The sequence below is a fragment of the Mangifera indica genome, chromosome 12 (genome assembly GCF_011075055.1).
Source record: "Mangifera indica cultivar Alphonso chromosome 12, CATAS_Mindica_2.1, whole genome shotgun sequence".
In the NCBI taxonomy this organism is placed as follows: Eukaryota; Viridiplantae; Streptophyta; class Magnoliopsida; order Sapindales; family Anacardiaceae; genus Mangifera; species Mangifera indica.
This window is the reverse complement of record NC_058148.1, coordinates 5509068-5532571: the sequence shown is the minus strand read 5'-3', so window position 1 is coordinate 5532571 and position 23504 is coordinate 5509068. Positions and strand designations below refer to the sequence as shown.

The following is a 23504-nucleotide window of genomic DNA, read 5'->3' as shown; positions in this document are numbered from 1 at the left end:
GTGAGGTGATCCATCATCACCGATATCCTGTAATAGTATTAACAATTTATATTGGTTCATCAAAGAGTTACATTTATCGAGATTAACAAATGTACAATCGATGGTATACATACATATACTTTTAGAGTTGATATCATCTCTGGATCCCCCATCGGTGCAGCCTCAGAAATGTCAAGCCACTGTGACAATGTCGACAGTAACGAGTTTAGAGAAAATCAATAATCGAATTTGTAAATGAGATATAATATTAACACTCAATGTTATACTTATCAGAATCATCACAGAAAGTGTCGATAAGGAAATTGTGTGAGATGATCTGTCATCGCCGACATCCTATAACAGTATTAACAATTTATATTGGTTCATCAAAGAGTTACGTTTATCAAGATTAATAGATGTACTATTGATGGTGTATGTATATCTACTTTTGGAGTTGATGTCATCTCTGGATCCCCCATTGATATAACCTCAGAAACGTTAAGTCACTATGACAATGTTGACAGAAACTTGTTAACAAATAATCCATCAACGACTATTGAATTCAGATATAATATTTACAAAGGATGTTATAACTATCTGAACCATCATAAAAGATATTATTGGAAAAACCTCATGCGATAATATGTCATCACTCACATCAAAAGTCAATATAGGCACATCTTTGGATGGTCCCTCATCAAACAACTGATGTTGTAATAATTTCAACATTCACAAGTTAATAGAAGACAAAATATCTTTATAAAGTATCATTTCTAGTATACTCAAAACATTTAGCACTCACATCGACAACAAGGGGAGACAGAAATGTCGGACCCCTTTTCGATAGTCCGTCACCATTATCACGAGAAGACTGTAACAACATATACAATTATTATAAGGTTTACATGGTTGCATATATAAATAGATGAAATATCTAGTAAATTATTAATTTTTTTACTTGTCGGACAGTATCTGCGTGGTGATGAAATCATGTTTCCTCCATACGAGTCATCATATCCTCAATCCGACTAAACCTATCCTCCGTTATAGCCTTCATACCAATGAATCGATCTAAAATAGATTTCTCTATCGAGCCAATGCAGTATCAAAATAATGAATGGAGAAATCTGGTCCACTGATAGGAGGATCATTTGACGTGTGCTCAATAATACGGGGCAGAGGCACAGGCTCCAGTGATATGTGCTCATCGATAGGGGTCATAACAGGGTCACTAATTGGACAAAGCTCAATGAGAGGAGGCTAAATAGGAGCTCGGTAGGAGGAGGAACTACGATCAGAGAACTAACATCAAAATGACTCGATGATGCATCTCTTGACGATGTCAAGGTGATGTGGACAAAAAAGATCGGTTATTCGACATCCTTGTGTACCAGACGATATCATTATACTAGTTTATACCTTTCTCTACTAGAGATAAAACTAGTGAAAAATTAACATCATCCTGCAAATTTTTTTTTTAAGTGCACTTTGTTATTATACCTTATGCATATGTTAATTAATAACAAATTAATATTTACTGCATCTCTAGTGAAGATAGTTGAGATAAAATCTCATCTCGGAATGTCTTTCGTGTGTCATCTCAACATTCGGGGAGCTTCTAAAACCAATGAGATATCCCCCTATTGATGTAGCGACTCTAGTGTCTCGTATATCTAAAACTACAATTTCAACTTAAATATGTTATTGTATATCTTTACAATCGTATTAAATCAGTTATATTTTAATCACATAATTTTTTTAAATTAATAAATGTCACAATTACCTAAAACACTAGTAGAAATCTCATGATACCATACTATTTAAACTGGTTTTCCTTATTCTTTTTCAGGTCGACATCCATAGAAATTCAGGAGATATTATCACATATAAAGCGATATGTCATCAGTCACACCCATACTCCTTATAGGTATGCATTAAATCCATTAAAATGATTAGTCAATTGTAATATCTTTTGGAGAATTTTTTTCTCAAATCACTCCCTAATAACCTCATGTGAAGATCAAACAACAATGCTAACTTTATTGCATCAATGTCATCCTCCCCCCACGACCTCTGTTAGAAAACACGACTCATATCAACATATATAACTGACTTACGCTTGCGAAAATATGTCTAGAGAATCCAATTTGTGGCCTTTGATGGAATATAGATGTCAATATCTACCATATGACTGAATCGAAGGCTTGTCATAATGGCAAACTCATACGGACTGAATCTTACATCCACATCATTAACTCGAAACTGTAACTCTTCTCTCGAAGTCACCTTATTTACCGCTCTAAGGATGAAAAAGTGTATTAGAACCCCACTAAATCGGCTATCCTTCAAATGCAAGAAGTATCCGAAATAGGTATGTTGAAAAATTTGTAATTGCCTCTCTGTTAATAAGTTTTTGATCATGACTCCCACATCTCTATATCTACGTGTAATAACTTGAGCCTTGAAGTATATTTTGAAAGGAAATCACATTTTATCCTTGTTTTCATCATTTTTTCTCTTTTGTCGAGCTCCCGGTATCAAAATTAAATTACGATTATATTAAATTTATATCAATTTTGTATTATAAAATTTTCAATTCTGAACATAAAGACCTTATTCAAAAAAACAGATATTAAATTTGAATTCTACACATAAAAAAACCTTAAGATGCACAAATTTAAATTTGCCTCTCATATGAAAAATATTAAAAAGCCCTAAAATTTTGCATACTATCATTGTACCCCCTAAATCCAACCATGCGATTCACGTGGTGGATAACTTTGAAAAAGCGTATTTTGCCCCCCACCATGCGAATTTGCTTGTCAACTATACAAATTCACTTGTCAACCGCACGAATTCGTGTGGTTGACCATCACCTTGCGTGCCAACCAACTTTTTGAATTTTTATTCTGCCCCACCACATGATTAAAACTGGCATTTTCACCCCCAACTACACGATGAAGTTTGAAAAATACACAAAACCTCCCTGTTTTCGGCAAATCTCACCACACAAATTCTTGTGGTCAGCGCGCCAATCGTGTGGTTACTGCCAAATTTGTGTGGTTACATTTCACTTCCCAAACTTCGTTTTTCAAACTTCATTTCAACAACAATCAACTCTACACTTAATCTAACATAAAAGCGCTAAGAAAATTTATCAAAATCACCAACAAATCAAGTAATTTCATCAAAATTTTTAAATCAGAACCTTAACACTAAACACGCAAATTTCATATCAAATTGCACAAATCTTGAATTGAAACACATAAAGAGATGACAATGATTGTTTTTCTAACCATTTTGTCCATTTTCGTCACCGAAAAACATTGCGAAAATCGAAGGTGTCGACTACGCGAAAATGTGTGTTTGGATTTACTGTTTTTGTGTGTCTGACGGCACAACATGTCGTTTCTGTTGATTTTGATATGAGAGTCATTTTGGTCTCTGCACAAATTTAGGGCATTTTTGTTTAAAATTTAAATACAGGGGAAATTTCTGTTTGCCCCCTTAACTTTGAGGCAGTTTAATTAATTTCCCGTAAACAGACAAATTGATTTCACCGGGCTAATTTCTAACTTTAAAGTACTCCTTAAATAAGAAAAGTAGTTAGAACGTATGAAATGCTATCAAATAATGTAAAGTCTTTTCTACTTCTAATTCCAGGGTTTAGGCCCCGATCAAAATTCCTAAAACCCTTACAACTGTTCTTCTCGATCAGCTGCTCTTTCTCTGCTTCAACAATGTCCGTTTTAGACAACTTGAAAGACATGTACGATGTCAAATTGAAGCCACGGATGCTCAGAACTATCATCAGAGAACAGTTTTCGGACGAAGATCATCCCGGTCGGCTCCCCTCCGGGCTCACAAAACTCATCTCCCTCGTCCGAACTCACAAACTCTTATCGGAATCCTTCGATGATTCGGTAGATAAAAAGCTCGTTGGGAGCTGGAAATCTGCCGTTGATGAATGGCTCCACGCCGTGCTCAGCCTTGTTTCCTCCAATATGGTACATTTTAATTCTCCTAATACATATGCTTTAATGTCCGATAAAATCATTGCTTTGTTTATCTATATTAGAGTTAATTAGTATCTGTAATATTGGAAGTTGATTGCTACGGAAATATTATCAGGATAATGTTTGGAAGCAGTATGACACATGATGTAAAACGTGATGGTTCTTTTTTTTTTTTTTGAGATTCATGTTTGGTTGTGCAAGAAAGTTTGGAAGGAAGAAAAATAATTTTTTTTCTTTCAAATTCTCTCTTTATTTGTTACTAGAGTTAGAGACCTTGAATTGATATTTTATTGTGGTAAATAAGGATAAACACTGTGGCTATTTCATGTGTATGCAAACAAACATACAACTTACTAGGTTAAGCTTGTATTCTTCAGTTAGCACTTGAAGCAAATTGAAGTCTTTCAATTGCTTTGTGAATTGTTTATCAAAGTGAGTGATACCTGTGAAATTAATTTTAAATTTGAGATTGTTTGTGTTCAGCCTGGTTTATGATTACATGCTATGTAAAGGAATAAATGAAATTTCTTAATGATTTTAATTTTCTGTTTAATGCCTATTCATTTGAATATCTGACTTCGTTCCAGTCTAATAAATGTTGGACAGGAATCTGTTTGCTTGGGGTGACTTGTCAAGAATGTGGAGTTGACCGTTTCCTGGCATCATTCTCAGTTTGGTTCGACAATACTTATTCACACATTCAGGTATTTCAAGGAAAATATTTTTCTGCATGGCAATGAATTATTTTATATAAATTATTCCTGGTAGTACTACTGGGAACTACTTTATTACAGCATGGAATAAAAGATAAATTATTCCTGGTAGTACTACTGGGAACTACTTTATTACAGCATGGAATAAAAGACTAAAGGACTTTAGGATTTGAAAATGTTATTGCCTTTGCAGGTTGAAGGCCTTTGAACCAAATTACATTGATGACCCCTTGTAAAAATTTCACCACATTTAAAACAAAATCCATGTTCCTATTTCACCTTGAACTTAGCATTTGACAATTGTTTGATGCTAATTCTATACCTTGAAAAGGATTCCTCTTCTCCAAAACAACAGTGGCTTATTACAGGTTGCACTATTGCTTCACTTTTGGTCATTGATTGGTGCCCATAAGTGCCCAAAGCACTTGTCGAGTGACTTTTCGTTAGGGATTGTGAATGAATTTTGACCCTATAAATCCCCTTTTTTGTTGAGTTATATTTGAAGAACCTGACTTAGTCCAATTGGTTGATTGTTGATGCTGCCCAGTGGAATATTCCTACCCAACCACTTATCCTTTATTGCTGGATTGGACCTCTCCCTTATTGCCCCCTCCGCTCCCACTTGGGCAATTCTAAATGGTAGCCCTCTATTATGTTGGGCTCGTACACAGTCCAAAGAAATCATGCAGTCCTCCACCTTTTGGGCTATAGCCATTGCATCAGCTAAATCTTCAGGCCCAAACATTCTTACATCCACATCAACTTTTTCAGCCAACCCATTAATAATTGCCCCTTTTAGCAGTTCATTCAACATGTTGTTCCAAAGGGCTGCCCACATCTCAAAACGGGTGCAATATTCTACAATTGCCCCTGATTGATGTAGAGCCATCAGTTGCTCATGAGGGGAACCACCTGGGGTCAAATGAAGTCAATTTGGTAGCACCATCTTAAATTCGGTCCATGAGTTACCCGGAAAACAAGATTCCACCCATTGAAACCAACTCAAAGTTACCCCATCCATACATACAACGTTTGATGTCACCTTCTCCTAATCTTCAATTCTGTTCACATAGAAATATTGTTTTGCATGATAAATCCGACCATGGGATTGTCACCGTTGAAAATTGACAATTCCAACTACTTTCCTTGTCCTTTGTTTCAATTGGATTGTCGTCTATTCCTATTCATCTCCACTCATTGGAAAGGATTCAGGTTTGGTTCAGAACTTTGGACAAAAGTCTCTCTTGAAGGAAAGCTCCACCAACCTACGACTTTCCTTTACTCGCTCTGGTCATGTATTTTTTTCACATTGTCCATGAACAAACATAACCCTTTGATTGAATCCCTTTTCTCAGTTAAGTCTTTCTCAACTTTTCCACTCTTGAATTCATTCTATTATTTACCATAACACTGATACTCAATCCTTGCTTTGTTACCACTGTTGCGTGCCTCTTTGATCACCTCTGTAAACCGCCTGCTCAATAACCTTTGAAAATCTTCAAAAACTCCTTAACCTGCAGAAACACACTCAAAACAAAGACACTATCCCTATACAATATGAAACTAAATAAAAAAGAAATAGTCTGATGAAATATTCGTCAATTGTATTTAACTGTGGTTGAGCTCCTAGCAGTGCACCTACTACTGTGCTAAAACAGTCCAAGGAAAATAACAGAAATAAGAACAATTCTCAGCGTTTCAAGGATCCGGTGCCTCCTAGTATTTACTTACAAAAATGGAAGCCTACCCTTTTCTTTTCTTAACCCTTAATATAAATCTTCCCTCTTATTCATGTTGCCACATTGATCCAAAACCATGATCACCCTCAACCAATCCCTCCATGCCACGTATAACTCCCTTTCCTCATATACACCTTGAGTGGCCTAACAATAAGCCTTCTAGTTCAATGCGTAGGATGAGTGGGAAGCCACGAGAGGGTATGAATTTTTAAGATTGATAGTTAGATATTTAAAGGTTGCAGAAGATTAAATAGTTTTGATATAATCTTTGAAATATATTGTGAAGAGTAATTTATTTCTGAGAAATTTCTTGCTCTATAGAATTTTGTGTTTTTTGAATATAATGCACAGTGATTTTTTATTTCAACTCCTAAACTTCTTTTGTGCCTAATAGATATATATTTATATATATATTTTTTTAATCAGCCACCAGCAGAATCTCAGTTTGTTAGGGTGGCTTCTCTTAACACATTGTCAGATCTATTATCAAGGTTAGATTTTCTTTTGCTACATTCAGTGCATCATTTTCACACAAAGATATACATATGCTTGCATTTACATTCGTGCATGTAGAAATGCATGACTTTAATTGAATCTGTTAATATTTCTGATGTCATGATGAAACATAAATCTTTTAGAATCATTAATAGAGTGCATTTACATCAGATTACCTTACACTAAAATTAATCAATTCAGAATTGCTATTATTTAATTGCAATTTTTGTCCGACTTTTTTGTTGATGCTTAAATTTCAGTGCAGAACAAGAAAAAAAATTGAAATAAGAGAGGGAAAAGTTTCACTACATAGGTTGAATATGATTAGTCCATAATATTCCACTTAGATTAGGACAGAGGTTCAACCTTTGTTACCAGGGTTTAGCCAAGTTGTAGATATAGATTCTGGAGTAAAAGTATTTTCTTATCACTCGTTGGTTTTTACTTGAAACAGGTGTTTCTAAAGAAAGCTCCATGTCATTGGTGCATACCTTTTTCCATGGGCTTTGTTTTAGCAACTATGTCAGGAGAATACTTATCTTAAATTTCAGTATGCAATGCACAATATGTTCTTATAGTAAGTCTGTTTTGAGTGCTTATATCTCAAGTTCTTGACTTCTGAATTTATTATCACTCCAAATATAGACTGGATGGATTACCTAATGTAAAGAGAGATGGGAGTTCCCTTGCTGGTAAACTTATTCAACCGCTTCTGAGGCTGTTAAATGAAGATGATTCAGAAGCTGTTTGGGTAAATGCCATAGCTTATTTGATAAACTTGTTTATTGAGCTTTATTTAAAAAAAAAAGACCTTGAAATTCACCTTCTTTACTTTTCAATGTAATATCTTGAAAATTGTCATTTGACATTAGAGTTGGTCTATCATTTTGGTTTCTGAAGGCCAGCTTGTAAGTCTTCTTTTCTACATTTTTTTAGAAAGATGTTCAGGACTAAAATTATGTTATAAAAAATTAATATGAGATAAAGTTTGTTCTATATGCTTGTTCTTGAATTTACCTGGGTTAGGAGACATATGGTATCATGAGAGTTTTGAAGGGTTTGAGATGCCAATGTACACAGTTTATCTCCTTTTACTGGATATTTTCAACTATGTTTTTGTGCAAAATTAAGGGAAGAAGCTTTCTCTACAATTGTTGTTTGCTGTGTACTTCAATCATGGTCTAGTTAACAATCTTCTAGTTTCATCTATTAATTTCCGTTTGGACAGGAAGGAGCAGTTCATTTGTTATGTACCATATTAACTTCCTTTCCAGCTTCTTTTCATCACTTTCATGAGAATGTAAGTTGCTTATACTTTCATTTTGTGACATTTAACCATTTTTTCCAAGAAGAGAAATGAGATTTTATTATTATCCTTGCAAAGGGGTATAGGAGTTGTACTAATATACTTCAATCAAATCAAAATCACTCTGAATCAAACAAGTCTTATCGATTATTTCTTAACATATTGCATCCTGGAGTAGTTTGGTTTTCCTGTGGCCTTATGAGACAAAAGGGCCTAAAATTTATCCTTTTACTTGGTGTGGACTTGAGTTTCAGAACAATAGATTTGGATGGCTACTGCATTCGACATATAATGACAATAATATCTTATTTGTAGGCTGAAGCTGCCATTGTGTCCAAACTTATTTCAGGAAGCTGCAGCTTCAATATGATGAAGGTAATGCTTGTTTGGTATATTTGTGTTGGCATATGACTAAATAAGTTAATGAAGACAGACATGAACCTTTTCTGATTTATTGCATCTTCTGCTTGATGTTTGATATTCAGAAACTGGCATATTGTCTAGCATTACTCCCAAAATCAAAAGGAGATGATCATAGCTGGTGCTTGATGATGCAAAAGATCTTGTTATTGATTAATGTTCAACTAAACGATTTCTTCCAAGGTTTTGAAGAAGGTACATAGTAATACTTGTTTGGCTGTGCTAGTGCTGGTCTGGACCATTGATTTTCATTTTTCACCAACCTATATTCAACTTATTACTAGGTTTTCATAAAAAAACATTGATGATTTTCTTTGCTGTTACTTTTGGAATATACCTCACATTATTGGCACTTGAGTTTCAAATATCTCATGTAATTTCTTGCATGAATTTTTTAGTCTCAAAATTGTTACTTTTTATCTTATTTTAATTTCTCACCATTACATAAATTAATATTAATATTTTTTCCACAGATATTTGATGTTTAAGTCTTGTGTAATGTTAATGAGAGGAAATTCTTTTTCCCCATCTTGCAGAAACTAAAGGTACTGAAGTTGTCAGAGCATTGGTTTCTCCAGGAAAAGATCCCCCACCTCCCTTAGGAGGTCTTACATTGTTAGGCGAGGCCTTAGACAAGGCAAGAAAGCAATTGCCAATATCCAGCATCTCTGTGCTGATACTATCTTGTTGTATGATGCTTACAAGCCCATATCCTGTTCAGGTAAAGATGTAGAATTTGCTCATTTATTATTGATTATTTTTTTACTGTGACAATTTTTATTAAATCAGAATTAAAAACTTATTTAATGTGTTGACAACTTAAAATGGTTCTAAACCTTTCTTTTTTCTCTTTTGAAATACCTACGTTTAAGTAGAATCTGATATTGCTTGAAGACATTGTGTGGTTTGACTCACAGGTGACCGTTCCTATTGTTCCATTATTAGCCCTTGTTCATAGGGTGATCATGGTCGATGGCTCTGTTTCACGTGTTGCATTGCCCTTTATGACCGAAATGCAACAAGAATTTGTTTGTTCAGAACTTCCATCACTGCACTTGTGCAGTTTGGACTTACTAACTGCAATAATTGAGGGCACACGCAGGTAATCAATATCATGTGTCCATAATTTTCTCGTGATTCTCAATCTTCTATGCAGTAGCCAGTCTTTAATCATGTAAACCAATTTCAAGATTTATTTATTAAAAGCCTCTGAAAGCATTTTCCTTTCACAGTTCACTAAGTTGCTTTATTTTTCTATTTTATAGTTACATGCTGCATCCACCCGGAGATTAAAATTTCATTTTTATGATTACTAATTGAATTCAATGGAATTTTATGGACGTGGATTTGTCATGCTGAGTTTATCTAGCTAAATGCTGGGTGTATAACAGAGGATGTTTCTAACTTTCTTTTTTGATTGAATGTTGAGATATTGCTGTGTGGCAAACATTTTTGGGCTTAACATTTGTAAACTCTTCTGGCCAGGTTGAATCTAGCCAACTTAAGGCTTTTAATTGATATGGCAAACAATGTTGGACTTATTGTTTGCCTGGCTTGGCTTTAGGTGTTGTGTGGCATGACCAGAGACATCTATTAAATTATTATTTCATTTAGTCTTTACTTCTATTTTGTACATCACTCTCAAGTCAGATTTATATTTTCCCTTTTATATAAAAGAAATCTGTTATGATACATCCTGCAGTTTTGTCGCTGGTGCCTATCATTTTCATATATGTTGTTTTCCTTTTTTGTTTAAGCAGAACATGAGTCACAACAATAATAAATTATAACCAATGGTTATTGAATTTCATTTACGGTTTTGATCCTTAATCTGCTTAAAGAATTTGGAAGTTCACCCTCTGGCTATTCCTTGTTTTACTTTTGCAGTCAACTATTACCACATGCTGCCTATATTGTGCGACTTGTTAAACAGTACTTTAAGAGATGTACATTGCCAGAGTTAAGGATAAAGTTATACTCAATTACAAAATCAATGGTGTTATATATGGGTGTTGGTATGTAAGATCTACTTTATGTATTTTGCAACAGTTCTCAACCATCTGTATTCCGTGTGGTTTTCTCTGGTGTGCTTTATCCTTTTCTGGATGGGTTGAACTTAAATGATGTGTTTATTCAGCTTAATGGATTGAAGAGCTTTATTGTTATAGATACTTGTTGCAGGTGTGTGGGTGTTTTCCGTGTGTCTTATGTTCTAGATAGAGGTTCATGCCTCTGTTGAAGTACGTGTTTGTCCATATGTGAATGACCTTTATGGGGCGTTTGGTTTGGGTAATATTTTATTACTAAAATAAAAAGATTACCTTGAAGATAGATTACTTAGAAAATTACTGGGTATAAATGATTACTATGTTTGATAAAATTTGGTAGGTATAAATAATTATTGTGTTTGGTTAAAGGTAATAAAAGATTACTAATAAATTATTTTACTTAAATGCCCTTGAATATAATTATTTTTAAATATTTTTTATATTATTTGTCATATTAATTAAAAATAAATTTATTTTTATCTCAAAAAATTAATAAATAATAATATAATTATAATAAACTCAAGATTACCTCAGTAATCTTTAAATATCTAAGGTGAAGGTGGTAATCAGATTACCACCTATATTACCTGCCATGTCAGCATTGGTAATAGAAGATTACTGTAATATTTTATTATTGACAAACAAAACAAGGGAATAAAAGATAGATTACCAAGGTAATCTTAAAAACCCCCAACCAAACACTCCCTTATGGTCATTTCAGTTAGCACATCTCATTACTTTTGGTTGTTCATCGTTGATCTTCAAATCTACATATTCAAGTGTTTTATCTTGCTTGTACTATATGATTGGTTCTGATATCTTATCCTTTTCATCTTGCTCTTTGCTTCCTTATTTATCTATCCTAGCTGTTCTATTTGAGTTGGTGCTGTTAATAACTTTTCATATTTTGATCAGGAATGGCACTATACCTCAGACAGGAAGTAGTTGACTATGCATTTGTTGATTTGCATCCGGTTGATGATGACAGTGGCATCACAGTTTCTATTCCAAATTCGAAAGCTGCTTCTTTAGCAGTGGTGCAATCTAATCATAGGAAAAGGAAGCATGGTACCACTGGATCTTTTGAACAGAAAAATGACAAAATTGGTTTTGAATTGGTATCACCAAAAAAACGCCAACAATCTCCTATATCTCTGAAGATTGCTGCAGTTAAGGCAATAGAAGTTCTTCTAACTGTGGTATGTATACTGCTTAAAAGGTTAAAGAAAAACTTTTCTTTTTTTTTCTTTTTTATTGTTTCTTAGTAGAAGAATGATGTTCTAACTTACCCCCAAAAAAAAAAAAAATGATGTTCTATTTCAAAAATTCCATTTGCATCCCCATCTACAAATGGCAGAACTACTTAATTCTGTAGTTGTTCTCTGGTGCAAATATCCACACTTTATCAGGGTGAAATAATGGCTAAATTTTCCCCCAGCTTAACAAAATACAAAATCAAAGCTTGAAAATTTTAATTCAGTTCCTTGTAAAGTGCTTAGCATTTAGCTTCATGTTTCTGACCTGTAAAGAGTATTTAGTAATTGAACTCTTGTAAATTTTGACAGGGTGGCAGTTTGAGATCAGAGTCCTGGCGACCGAAAGTGGATTTTCTTTTGATTTCATTAGCAACCGATTGTTGTAAAGAGGGGTGGAGCAATGGGGAGAAGAGTACTTCCTCTCCCAATGGTCCAACTGTCACTTTGGCAGAGTTGCAGCTTTCAGCATTGCGTGCACTTTTGGCGTCTCTTCTTTCCCCATCTCGTGGCCGTCCCCCATATTTAGCCCGGGCACTAGAGCTTTTCCATAGAGGTAACACTTTTTTGGAAAATTAACATTTTTCAAACTTTACACTTTTCTTCATCCTGGGAGAAGCATGTTATTGTATAACGACATTTCTCCAAGAAAAGAAAAAGCTCACTAAAATTTCTCAAGTAGCCTGATCAGTTATCATGTCTTCACATCACAGGTCACTGAAAATAAGACTAGGGGTGATATGTTCTGGTTTAGTGCATAAGTTTGGAGTCAAATCATAACAGTTAGCCTAACAGTTTGCTCTATTTTTACTTATCATGGTTTTATCTGTGCGTTTATAAACCACCTGCCTTATAAAGATTGATACAAAATGAAAAAATGTCAACCCACTTCAATGCCAAATATTGTTTCAACTTGAATCATGCTTACAAGCAAAACAAGCAGTTTTTGACAAGTGATTATTTACTACGTTGCTATTTTATATCAGTTTTTGTAGCACTTAGTTCGACTATGTAATTATTTTCTGCAGGAAAACAAGAAGCTGGAACAAAGCTTGCTGCATTTTGTGCCCATGCTCTTTTAACCTTGGAGGTGCTTGTACATCCTAGGGACCTTCCAATGGAATGCTTTCCCGCTTCAAATTTGAACTCTCCTGATAAAGTTAGCAACAGATTCCCAGAAAGTGTATACTCAGGTGGTCAGAATCACAACACTCAGTGTCCTCCTGATTCAGACGATGTTGATGACGACTTGTATGTCAAATGGGGTAATAACGATACTGGTGAGGCTCCAGTTCTCAGCCCTAGTAAGAAAATGAAGGGTATTCCTTCTGACACCTTAGGAGCTCATTGTGCTGGAAATCAATCTGTGGCTGGTTCATCTGGCAATAAAATTTCAGGGGTAAGCAAGGAGCAAGTTGTTATGGGGATGAGAAGCAATGAAGATGAAGTTATGGTTGAGTCACAGCAATTTCAAGAAGCCACTGGGCAGTTTGAGGAACATGTGACTGGGGATCTTAAAGGCCCTGAACTGGGAACTGAGAGAACCATGCTGGATGGTGGTTTAGATGTCAACGATCATGAAATAGCATCAAGTGAGGATTTGTTGACAGACAAGCAAGATGGGTTTAGTAATGCAGGTGGAAACATTGCCGGCGCACCATCTTCTAGCAAAGGTAAGTCATCTGTATGTGATTTGAAAGATGACTCGTCCATGGATTCTTTTCCTGATATCGTACATGGAGATCCTGATTCTGATGTGGAGGAACTAGGATGAGATTTTAATCAATTTATTTAACTGTCAAAAGGAGATATTATCTGTTAAAGTTTAGATATTCCAGTCTTGAGTTTTTATATCATAACGCAAATGAAGTTATATAGACTATGGAGTGTAAGCCCATATCAGCAAATAATTCCTTTTTAATTTTCATTTTTAATAAAACTATGTGCACAAATAATAACATGTCATTATATGATTAAGTGTTATTTTATCTCTAATTTAAAGTTATCAAATTATATGATGACATGTCATTGTTTGTGTACAAAGTTGCGCATATATCCCTACTAAAAAAAACACTCGCACAAACTTTATAAGGCGTGCCATTAACTAGGAGATATATTGCAGCAAGTCTTTGATGTATTGATTTGAGTCAATGTCAAGACTTGAGAGATTAGGTTGTATTAATGTTTTGCTATGTTATTAGATTATAATTCAATAAATCTCTGTGTTTATAGTTTTGAGTACATAATTGATATACAGATAATATATCATTATATGATTTAGTGATTTTAAATTTAAAAAAAAAAAAATCTAATCACATGATGACATGTCATCTGTAATTATTTATTTAAAATTATGTGCATATAATATTGCTCTTTGTCTCTCTGTTTGAATTCCAATTTAATTGAGAAATTCATGAGTGGAATTTACGGTAGAAGCTTGTGAAACACATAATAAATAATAGATTGATACAACTATCAACTGCCAACAAATTCTCTGATGGCAAGTATGACTTTCTAAACTTTATTGTTACATAGAATCAAAGCAATAACATTAGAAAACAACAGGCCACATCTACTAACTGCTTGCTTTAATATCAGTAAGAGCACATGCCCATAGTTTTTTTTTTTTTTAATTACTAAATGTGCCTAAATCTTATCAACCCAATTTTATTTTATTTTTTTCTTTGGCTTTATTGACTACTCCCAAGTTTGAGCATCTAGTTTAAACCTTCATTTTTCCCCCTTTATTGAACATTAGCATCTTCATTATCTATAAGACTCCGCCCATGTTATCACTTGCTATCCATAGGGTAAATTTGTAATTCTAAATATAATAAACTTACCTTAAATAATAACAATAAAACTCTCATGATGCATTTTTTAGACTCTAATAATCTGATTAACGTATCACTTTATATATTTAAATTGATTTTATTATAGTTTTATTCTTATTTATTAATTTTTGTAAGACAAAAATAATTTTATTTTTAATTAATATAATAGGTAATATAAAAATATTTTAAAATAATTATACTAAAAAATATTTAAGTAAAATAATATTTTATCATTTTCTTATTATATTCAATTAAATACAATCATTATTTATACTTATTAATTTTTATACAAATTAATATACCCAATAATTTTTTAAATAATCTATATTTATGTTAAACTTTATAGTAATTTTTCACATAATATATCTTTGTTTTAATATTTTATTTTTGATAATAAAATAATTAGTTGGATCAAATGCATCTTCAAATTATTGTTCTAGTAACCTTTTCCTTTGTCCATTTTTCAAAAATTTATGTGAAATTATTCATTATTCTTTACAAAAATCAATAAAATTATTTGCACCTGGCTTTGAATATATAATATTTTTATTTTGCTTAGGTGAGGCTTTCAATAGTTATTCAACTACTTTTGAAACAAAAGACCTGTAAACTTTTACCGTGAAATTCAATTCTTGCTTCATATATCACGATGGAAAACGTATTAATTGTTTTTATTTTAAATAATATCTCCTCGTCGGATGAATTGGAAGGTTTGCTTAGAAATTTCTAATAATTAACATGGTAAAAACTCAATGGCATGACCATAAAATTTAGGCCAAAAGACTTAATCGCACCCAAGGGTTAGGGAAAACCCAACTCCCACTTTTATGTTAAAATTTATTATTAGAGTTAAAAGGCAAAAATGACATTTAGAAAAATATTTAAAAAACAAAACATTTATTATAATTTTTCTCTCTAAGTTTTAAAAACTAGCAATTCTCCCCCAACCCAAAATTTAAAAAATAACCATTTCCCCCACCTAACCTTAGGGTTTCATATTTTTCAATTTTTTTTACAATCGTCCTCCAAACTTTTAAAATGTTCATTTCACCCCCCAAATTGTTTCCATCTGTTCCCTTCTTCTAGCGATCTCCTCCCTTTATCTTCCATCATCCTTATGCCAGAGATCGAGTAACTAGTTAGCCTAGCATCCGTCATTGGCAATTTCACTTTCTTCTTGTAACACCTCTCTTCAGATATATATTTGTGATAAAAATATACTAAAAGAGACGTGTACAACCGAACTGTTTGAAAATTTTAATGCATGATCAAAATTGTAAAGCGCGCAAAAAGGTGACAAATACAAATAAATACTTCATAAAATCATAACCAATATTTGAAAAATCTCTATACGAAATAAATGCAAAGAATATAAACAATTGTTTCTGAAGTGTCAAGAGAGAAAACTGATCGTTTGAAAATAAATTGGAATAACATAATAACCCTTTACCCTCATACAACTGCTCGCTGAACCATTGGATCCCTTTGCCTGTCTCGCTATTTACCTTTACCTACAAGACATTTGAAAGGAAATACAAGAGTAAAACTCAGTAAATGGAGACTTTTCGATGTCCCTAACTATTAAATTAACTGACGATAAAACTTGCCTTCCATTCGTAAGCTAAATATGGGCACACTATGACACCTTGGTGCCTTAACATGAATCATCCATGAAAATTGGGGAGACCAACGCTGGAATTGACATATCTGATGTCTTGGTGAAAATTACTGTTGTGTCTTGCGCACATGCCAAATAACCTATTGGGCTAACTAATTGGGATATTCTAATCACACGAGAAAATCTTTGATAACAGCTCATTTTTTTATCTTATAAGTTGATCGAAGCTATTAACTAACCATCTGAAAATGGCCCCAACCTTGGGTACATAGGTGATGCATTCTACTGATCACATGAGGAATATTTAAAAGCCACATTCTTACTATGCATACTTGAATTGAACATGGTGGTAATGTGTCTTAGCACAGAGTGCATGATGCATCTCATGGGTATCCAACCCTATCACTTTCACAATTATCATTACTTATGCACATATCTGATAACTATCTAAATGTGTTATACTAGCTTAAGATTGTTGACTTTTTTACTTAGATTCGACTCAATTTGAGCTTGTACTATCGTCCACATAGTTGAGCATCTTATCTATGTCTTTCTTGAATTTTTTATCCTTTAATAGCTCATTATTTTTCATACTTAACTTTCCCTTTTTATGCACATAGCCTCATCTTTTGCCTTTGTCTAAGGGTACATGATCGTGTGCTTTTTGACCTACACACGTGTGCCTCTTGACCCATATACACATGCGTGTGGTACTTAACACATGATTGTGCATATAACAGGTGCACACAGGGAGGTGACTTGGACACACTCCCATGCACTTTGCTTAACGTGTACCTGTCATGTGTCTTTTGTTGCAAGCCATCCACATTTGGAAAGCTATACATGGGCGTCTATCTCATATTATACAGTCATGCATGTTTTCCCTCAGAACAAGCGTGAGAATCTTAGACTTTTGAATTTTCTAGAATGACACACCGATGTGTAGAGGACCATAAACGATCGTGTGTTGCCGTCTAAAAATCGTATCCTAGGATTTCTATGCCTCTCTGATCACGATTGAGACAATATTCACACAACTTGGGTACAAACAATAGTCTTTAAGCATCCTAAACATGTTGTTTCTACCATTCTTTTAACCATAACGCTTATTTAGTCCCATTGTATGAATCTAAGAACATTGACCATTCAAGCATACCTTTATCCTAACAGTACATCAATCATGTCATACATTGCCATAGAAATTTTACATGCATATCCATAGTGTTTTATAGCCAATGACCATGTCAAAGAATCATATATGGTATTCATAATTTATTCAAAATGCAAGGGCAGTAGTCATTAACTCATACAACTATAAAACAACATATTCAAGTTATAATCCATACAAGAAGTCCTTCAAATATTCATACAACAATTAATCATGCTTAATAAACTGAAGTCAAGCCAAAACACCACTTATTTAACTTCTTATGCTTGTCGATGAACTCTTCTCGAAATTGTTCACTTTTGGTGATCGAAAACAACTTTAGAGGCGTCCAAGCAACTATCCTCCCATGACCCTTTCTCAATAGTCTGCGATTAAGAATGAAAATATGAGATAATTTAGGTTGATCGTGTTTTATTTTAATTTTAAGACGCGATAAACAAGCATGAATGGGCTATACATGGTTGTGTATCAAATTGCATAACTAAGACAACTCTCAATTTCTCCGTGATTACAATTAGATCCATTAAATTAACTTTCTGTTAACCAAACACAACCATGTATGCTTCCATACACAGGCGTGTATCTTTAAAAATTATTAATCATTGAATTTAAAATTAGAAAAAAAGATTGAAATGCCTTTGCATTTACTTGTGGGTGCTACACTTTTGACGCGATGATGACCCAGACATGTACCCTTAAAAATTATTAATCATTGAATTTAAAATTAGAAAAAAAGATTGAAATGCCCTTGCATTTACCTGTGGGTGCTGCACTTTTGACGCGATGATGACCTAGTTCTGTGGCCTCTTTTCCTCTTCTCTCTTGATGTTAGATGGCGACGAAACATCCAACGGCAACGCAATTCTAGTGCGATGGTGATGCAATTTGGTTTTGAAGCATGGTCGTCTCTTTCTGGACAAAGAAGAAGAGATGAGCTTCGTCTCTTTCGAAAAAGAGATGAAAAGACGTCTTTTCATCGACGGATCTTTGTTCAAGAAGAGACAATGATAATGTTAGAGATGTTGCTATCACTAGAGAGAGAAAAAAAAAACCTAGGGATTTAGGAAGAAAATAATCATTTTTCAAACTTTGAGTGAGAAAAATTGTTAAATTTTTAAAATTTGGAAGAAAAATATGATAAAACTTTTATTTTTTAAAATTTTTTAATAAACAATAATTTTTAACTAAAATTTTTAACAAAAATTAATTCATAAATAAATTTTTGAAAATTATAATATAGGAATTTGAATTTCCACTATACCTTAGGGGGATGAGTCTTCTGGCCTAAAGTAAATTACCGAAAGGAGAGCAAGATAGTCACCCACCTACCTGTCACAATTTGACAATGACCTGCAAATACGAGGAGAAGGAATTAACCTTCTGGCGACGCACTAAAGTGGGACCGAGGGAGAGCTGTGCCTGTGCCTGTGCCATCTTTGTCTCTTCTTCAACTTCTCCTTATTTAAACTTCCCCCTTCCATCTGCCTTTCAAATCTTTCACCACCAACGCTTACCCTTTAACATCATTAGTACTCTTGTTTTTGTTTTGCTGTTCGTTGACTTCAATGGCGGAATCCGACAAATGGGTGTTGATGGCCACAGCTCAGACGCCCACCAACATAGCCGTTATCAAATACTGGGGCAAGCGAGATGAAACCCTAATTTTGCCTGTTAATGATAGTATCAGTGTTACGCTTGATCCCAAGCACCTCTGTACCACCACTACCGTTGCTGTCAGTCCCGGTTTTGAGCAGGATCGGATGTGGCTCAATGGAAAGGTGGGTTTTTTTTTTTTTAAAAAAAAAAAATCCGGGTTTAGAGTGGTATTTTGATTTGATAGGGTTGATTAATGTTGAGAGAATGAATTTTAAATGAGGAAAATTTTTGTTGGTATTTTGTATGATTTGATTTTGTTGCAGTTTTGTGTTGTGATATTTTAATAAATGAGCTAATATTTTTGAAAGAAAAAAGTTTTACTATTAGGGTTGAGGAAAAGGTAAAATTCCCAGTGGGTAAACTTATATGAAAAGTGGTTGGATTTCTAATTTCTGGAATACAAAGATTATAATTTTTGTTAGTGAAATCAGTAAAATAAATCATGTGATGGAATCTTTTGATGTCATCTTTTTATTGCTTTATTATGAGAAAAAAGAATAGCAAAGTAGTTTAGCTGTTTTTATTTTTTTAGTCAAGATCACATCATGGATGTTGAGATTTATTCTCTTAAAGGTTATTATCTTTTTGGGTAGTGCTGATTCATGGCACTTTTTTATTTTGCTGGTTAGTGTAGGAAATTTCTCTTTCTGGAGGGAGATTCCAAAGTTGTTTGAGGGAAATTCGAAGTCGGGCATGTGACTTTGAGGATAAGGAAAAAGGTATCAAGATAGAGAAAAAGGACTGGGAAAAATTGCATGTGCATATCGCTTCATATAACAATTTCCCTACTGCTGCTGGATTGGCTTCCTCTGCTGCTGGTTTTGCTTGTCTTGGTAATATATATGTTTATCTATTCTTTACTCTCTCTTTAAAAATTTTCATTCAGAGTGTTGTGCTTATATTTTGAAAGTTCATTGATGGAAGATGGTGATGATATAATGTATGTGTATGTGTGGCATTCGTTTTTGTCCTGCTTTTGGCAACCTACAGATTGATTATATAAGCTTTGATATGAATATCTCTGTTTACGGGATTTTATATATATATATATATATATATATATATATATATATATATATATATTTAGTTGAAACAAAAGCAATTCAGCATCAATTTATTTGATTATTTTGCAGTTTTTTCCCTTGCAAAGCTGATGAATTTGAAAGAAACTCCGAGCCAGCTTTCTGCTATAGCCAGGTATGCCTTGTTCAGTTTATACACACCCACACACATAAAATTTCATGCCTCTAGCTGCTTGGTATTCTTTGTATTATGTTAATCTAATTGTTGAGTGCTTTCTTATAAATAGGATTTAAAATACTTCTTGTACTTAATGTCCCCATATAGGCAAGGTTCAGGCAGTGCTTGTCGTAGTCTATTCGGTGGATTTGTCAAGTGGATTATGGGCGGAGTAAGATTAATATTGAGATTCATCTTTGTTTATCTGCCAAGAAATATTTATTTAGAGCAACTAATTCTGACAGTTACTAATATGTGAAGGATGAAAATGGAAGTGACAGCCTTGCAGTTCAACTCGTAGATGAGGAGCACTGGAATGAGCTTGTTATTATTATTGCTGTGGTATGCACTTCGTTTTTCCATTTGGCATTACATCATTTGAACAACTTTACTGGTTGCTTTGGACCCTTACATTTCCTTGAAATTTTGCATAGCCAGTTTTTTATCTCAGTTGTTTTGGCTTGTTTTTTTTTCACCTCCACAAATTGCTGTTTTAGTTTACTCCTAACTTGTTTATGAGAGTAATAGTAATCAGCTAAGATTTTTGAAGTTTGAACTCTCTGTTTAGATGCATTCCCATGTGCATCTTTTTCATTGTCAGTGATTTATGATTACATTGAATGTAAGTCTTAGGTTATTGTCAATGGTTTGCTAGGATTTTCATCTGGGGGGATTATTTATGTATGTAAATGCTGTTTTTTTGACCTATCTGTCTCTTACCTAAGTAGGAGTCCTATGTTGTTTAAGTCAGAGTTATGATTTTTTTCCATGTACTATTATTTTTTATAGACATGTCCACTCTGTTTTACATATTCGTTTCCATTTCAAGTATCCATTTGGAATTTTGCAGTTAACTGCCTTTTGAGATGAACTATTTCATTTGAATATGAAGTATTGCATTTTTTATCCTCACAAAAAAAAAAAAAAAAGGAAGTATCATATAGCTATAATTAAGTTAACGAGATAACTATCGAGTATCAAATTGGTTGTAGAGACATGTAACCTAAGCACATCTGTGTTATGACTTTTCTGTGCTCAACTGATTATTTAAACACATTTTTTAATATAAATTTAAGGTGAGTTCGCGGCAGAAGGAAACAAGTAGCACCTCAGGAATGCGGGACAGTGTTGAAACAAGTTTGCTGTTACAGCATAGAGCAAAGGTGCAGTTTGATTTTACTATCTGACGTCTGCCATTTTTCTTCTTGAGTGACATTTGAAGTTATACACAATTTTTACAACAACAGACCTACCTAGCAGTTACTCTAGATGATAATATATTGAAATTCTCATGGTATCTTGTCTTTTTGGGTAATTTACCTTGAGTAGAGTATTTTTAGTGTGATAATATTCCTGAGCTCTTGCTTTAAAGCCCTTATTACTTGAACATTTGTCAAATTCTTGAGATTGTTCAAGAGATTTAACATGTTCTTCATTTATTGAATTTTTATAGGAAATTGTACCGAAACGCATAGTAAAAATGGAAGAGGCCATAAAAAATTGCGATTTTTCATCTTTTGCACAATTGACCTGTGCTGATAGTAATCAGTTTCATGCTGTCTGCTTGGATACATGTCCCCCTATTTTCTATATGAATGACACATCCCACAAGTAAGTCATTTATTATTATGTTTATTTGCTTATCATCTGCATCATCAATTGCAGGGTTAGATATTTATGTGGAAACTTGTTTCAGGATCATTGGCTTGGTTGAAAAATGGAACCGTTCTGAAGGATCAGCTCAGGTATGATTGTTTTACAACCTTATTGACCTGCTTGTTAAGGATGTATCGGCTATTGATGCCCTAGTGTGAATTTACTCCTGCCTTGGGGCTGTCATAATTTTTTTTTTAGAAGTAAAAATTTTATTCTGCTCATCAGATCATGTACCTGATGTAGAAAATTTGACAGGTGGCTTATACTTTTGATGCTGGGCCGAATGCAGTTCTGATTGCAAGAAATAGAAATGTTGCGGCTCAATTGCTTCAGAGGCTGCTTTTCTTCTTCCCCCCAAATTCTGATAGAGACTTGAACAGGTAAGTTTTCTTTTAGAGCATCCTCCTCTTGAATGATAATTTAAATTTAAATTTCTTCTAATTTTTTCCTCTTTCATTTTCAGTTATGTGCTCGGTGATAAGTCAATTCTACATGATGCTGGCATTGAGCATCTGAAGGATGTTGAAGCATTGCAGCAATCCCCGCCCGAAATAAATAACATTCCAGCCCAGAAATACAAAGGCGAAATCAATTACTTCATCTGCACAAAGCCTGGGAGAGGTCCTGTTTTAGTTTCTGATGAAAGCAAGGCTCTTCTCAACTCTCAAACTGGGTTGCCTAACTGAGCTTAGAGCATACATAATTATTTAATTTCATGCTTTATCTGGATATTAGCATGATTACATAACTCAATGTATCAGAGATTACTGTAAAGTGATTCTCTGAATTTATATGGCAAATTTGAAGTTTGTGTTGCATGTAGTTTAATTTATTTGAGGTTCATGTGCTCTTGTTTGAGACAAATAATGAATAAATATTTTGGCATTAATATTCTTGGTTTTTTTCCTCACCCTGTCTACATTTTCTGCAAAGTGAGTAAACTCATAAGGTCAAGGCTGAAATAACCCAAAAGTTATTTTTATGAAAAAAAAACTCCTGTGGTACTGTAATGTATTTGGAAATGGAGAACTTCCTTTTACAAAATATCTATATCACTAATTGTCCATCGTCTTTGATGATAAATAATTAGGATTGGACTTGAAGTATGCTTGTTTGAGTTTGATATGAGCTTTGTTTGAACGAATTCAAATTTGAGCTTGATATATATGAACTCGAGTTAAAATGTATTTGAAAAAATTTTTAAATAATGTTGCACAATCTACAAAGGAACCAAATCCAATTGAATAAGTTTGGTGAATTCGAGTTAAGTTTGACTTGTTTATAAGAACCTGAGTCAAACACGAACTCTCTATTTATGAAGTGAGCCAAAGATAAACGAGTTATTCTCTAGGCTCGGTGAGCTT

The 23504-nt window shown here is 33.7% G+C and overlaps 2 protein-coding genes across 4 annotated transcripts; both read left to right on the top strand.

Moving 5' to 3' along the window:
• The first annotated feature begins 3595 nt into the window (after positions 1-3595).
• Positions 3596-13937, top strand: LOC123193467 (proline-, glutamic acid- and leucine-rich protein 1-like). Of its 3 annotated transcripts, none has more exons than XM_044606480.1 (13): positions 3596-3986; positions 4602-4699; positions 6874-6938; positions 7588-7693; positions 8171-8242; positions 8564-8623; positions 8734-8863; positions 9205-9389; positions 9586-9770; positions 10556-10683; positions 11632-11915; positions 12282-12525; positions 12998-13937. In XM_044606480.1, exons 1-13 carry the CDS (start codon positions 3947-3949, stop codon positions 13741-13743), a joined length of 2343 nt encoding a protein of 780 aa, XP_044462415.1. In that variant the 5' UTR covers positions 3596-3946; the 3' UTR covers positions 13744-13937. The 3 variants fall into 3 exon arrangements, with proteins under 3 accessions (XP_044462415.1, XP_044462413.1, XP_044462414.1); XM_044606478.1 differs by having other exon boundaries at positions 4583-4699; XM_044606479.1 differs by lacking the exon at positions 8171-8242 and having other exon boundaries at positions 4583-4699.
• Positions 13938-18967: 5030 nt separating this feature from the next.
• On the top strand, positions 18968-23029 carry LOC123230346 (diphosphomevalonate decarboxylase MVD2, peroxisomal-like). Its single transcript, XM_044656534.1, has 10 exons — positions 18968-19367; positions 19880-20078; positions 20379-20442; positions 20593-20656; positions 20746-20826; positions 21561-21647; positions 21938-22095; positions 22181-22229; positions 22396-22520; positions 22604-23029. Exons 1-10 carry the CDS (start codon positions 19155-19157, stop codon positions 22824-22826), a joined length of 1263 nt encoding a protein of 420 aa, XP_044512469.1. The 5' UTR covers positions 18968-19154; the 3' UTR covers positions 22827-23029.
• Positions 23030-23504: the final 475 nt, after the last annotated feature.

Coding starts and splice junctions, on each gene's coding strand:
- LOC123230346 (XM_044656534.1), top strand. CDS start 19,155: ATGGCGGAATCCGACAAATGGGTGTTGATGGCCACAGCTCAGACGCCC. Junction 20,079..20,378: donor TGCTGGTTTTGCTTGTCTTG/GTAATATATATG, acceptor ATTATTTTGCAG/TTTTTTCCCTTGCAAAGCTG. Junction 22,230..22,395: donor GTTCTGAAGGATCAGCTCAG/GTATGATTGTTT, acceptor AAAATTTGACAG/GTGGCTTATACTTTTGATGC.
- LOC123193467 (XM_044606478.1), top strand. CDS start 3,600: ATGCTATCAAATAATGTAAAGTCTTTTCTACTTCTAATTCCAGGGTTT. Junction 4,700..6,873: donor ATACTTATTCACACATTCAG/GTATTTCAAGGA, acceptor TTTTTTAATCAG/CCACCAGCAGAATCTCAGTT. Junction 11,916..12,281: donor TAGAAGTTCTTCTAACTGTG/GTATGTATACTG, acceptor AAATTTTGACAG/GGTGGCAGTTTGAGATCAGA.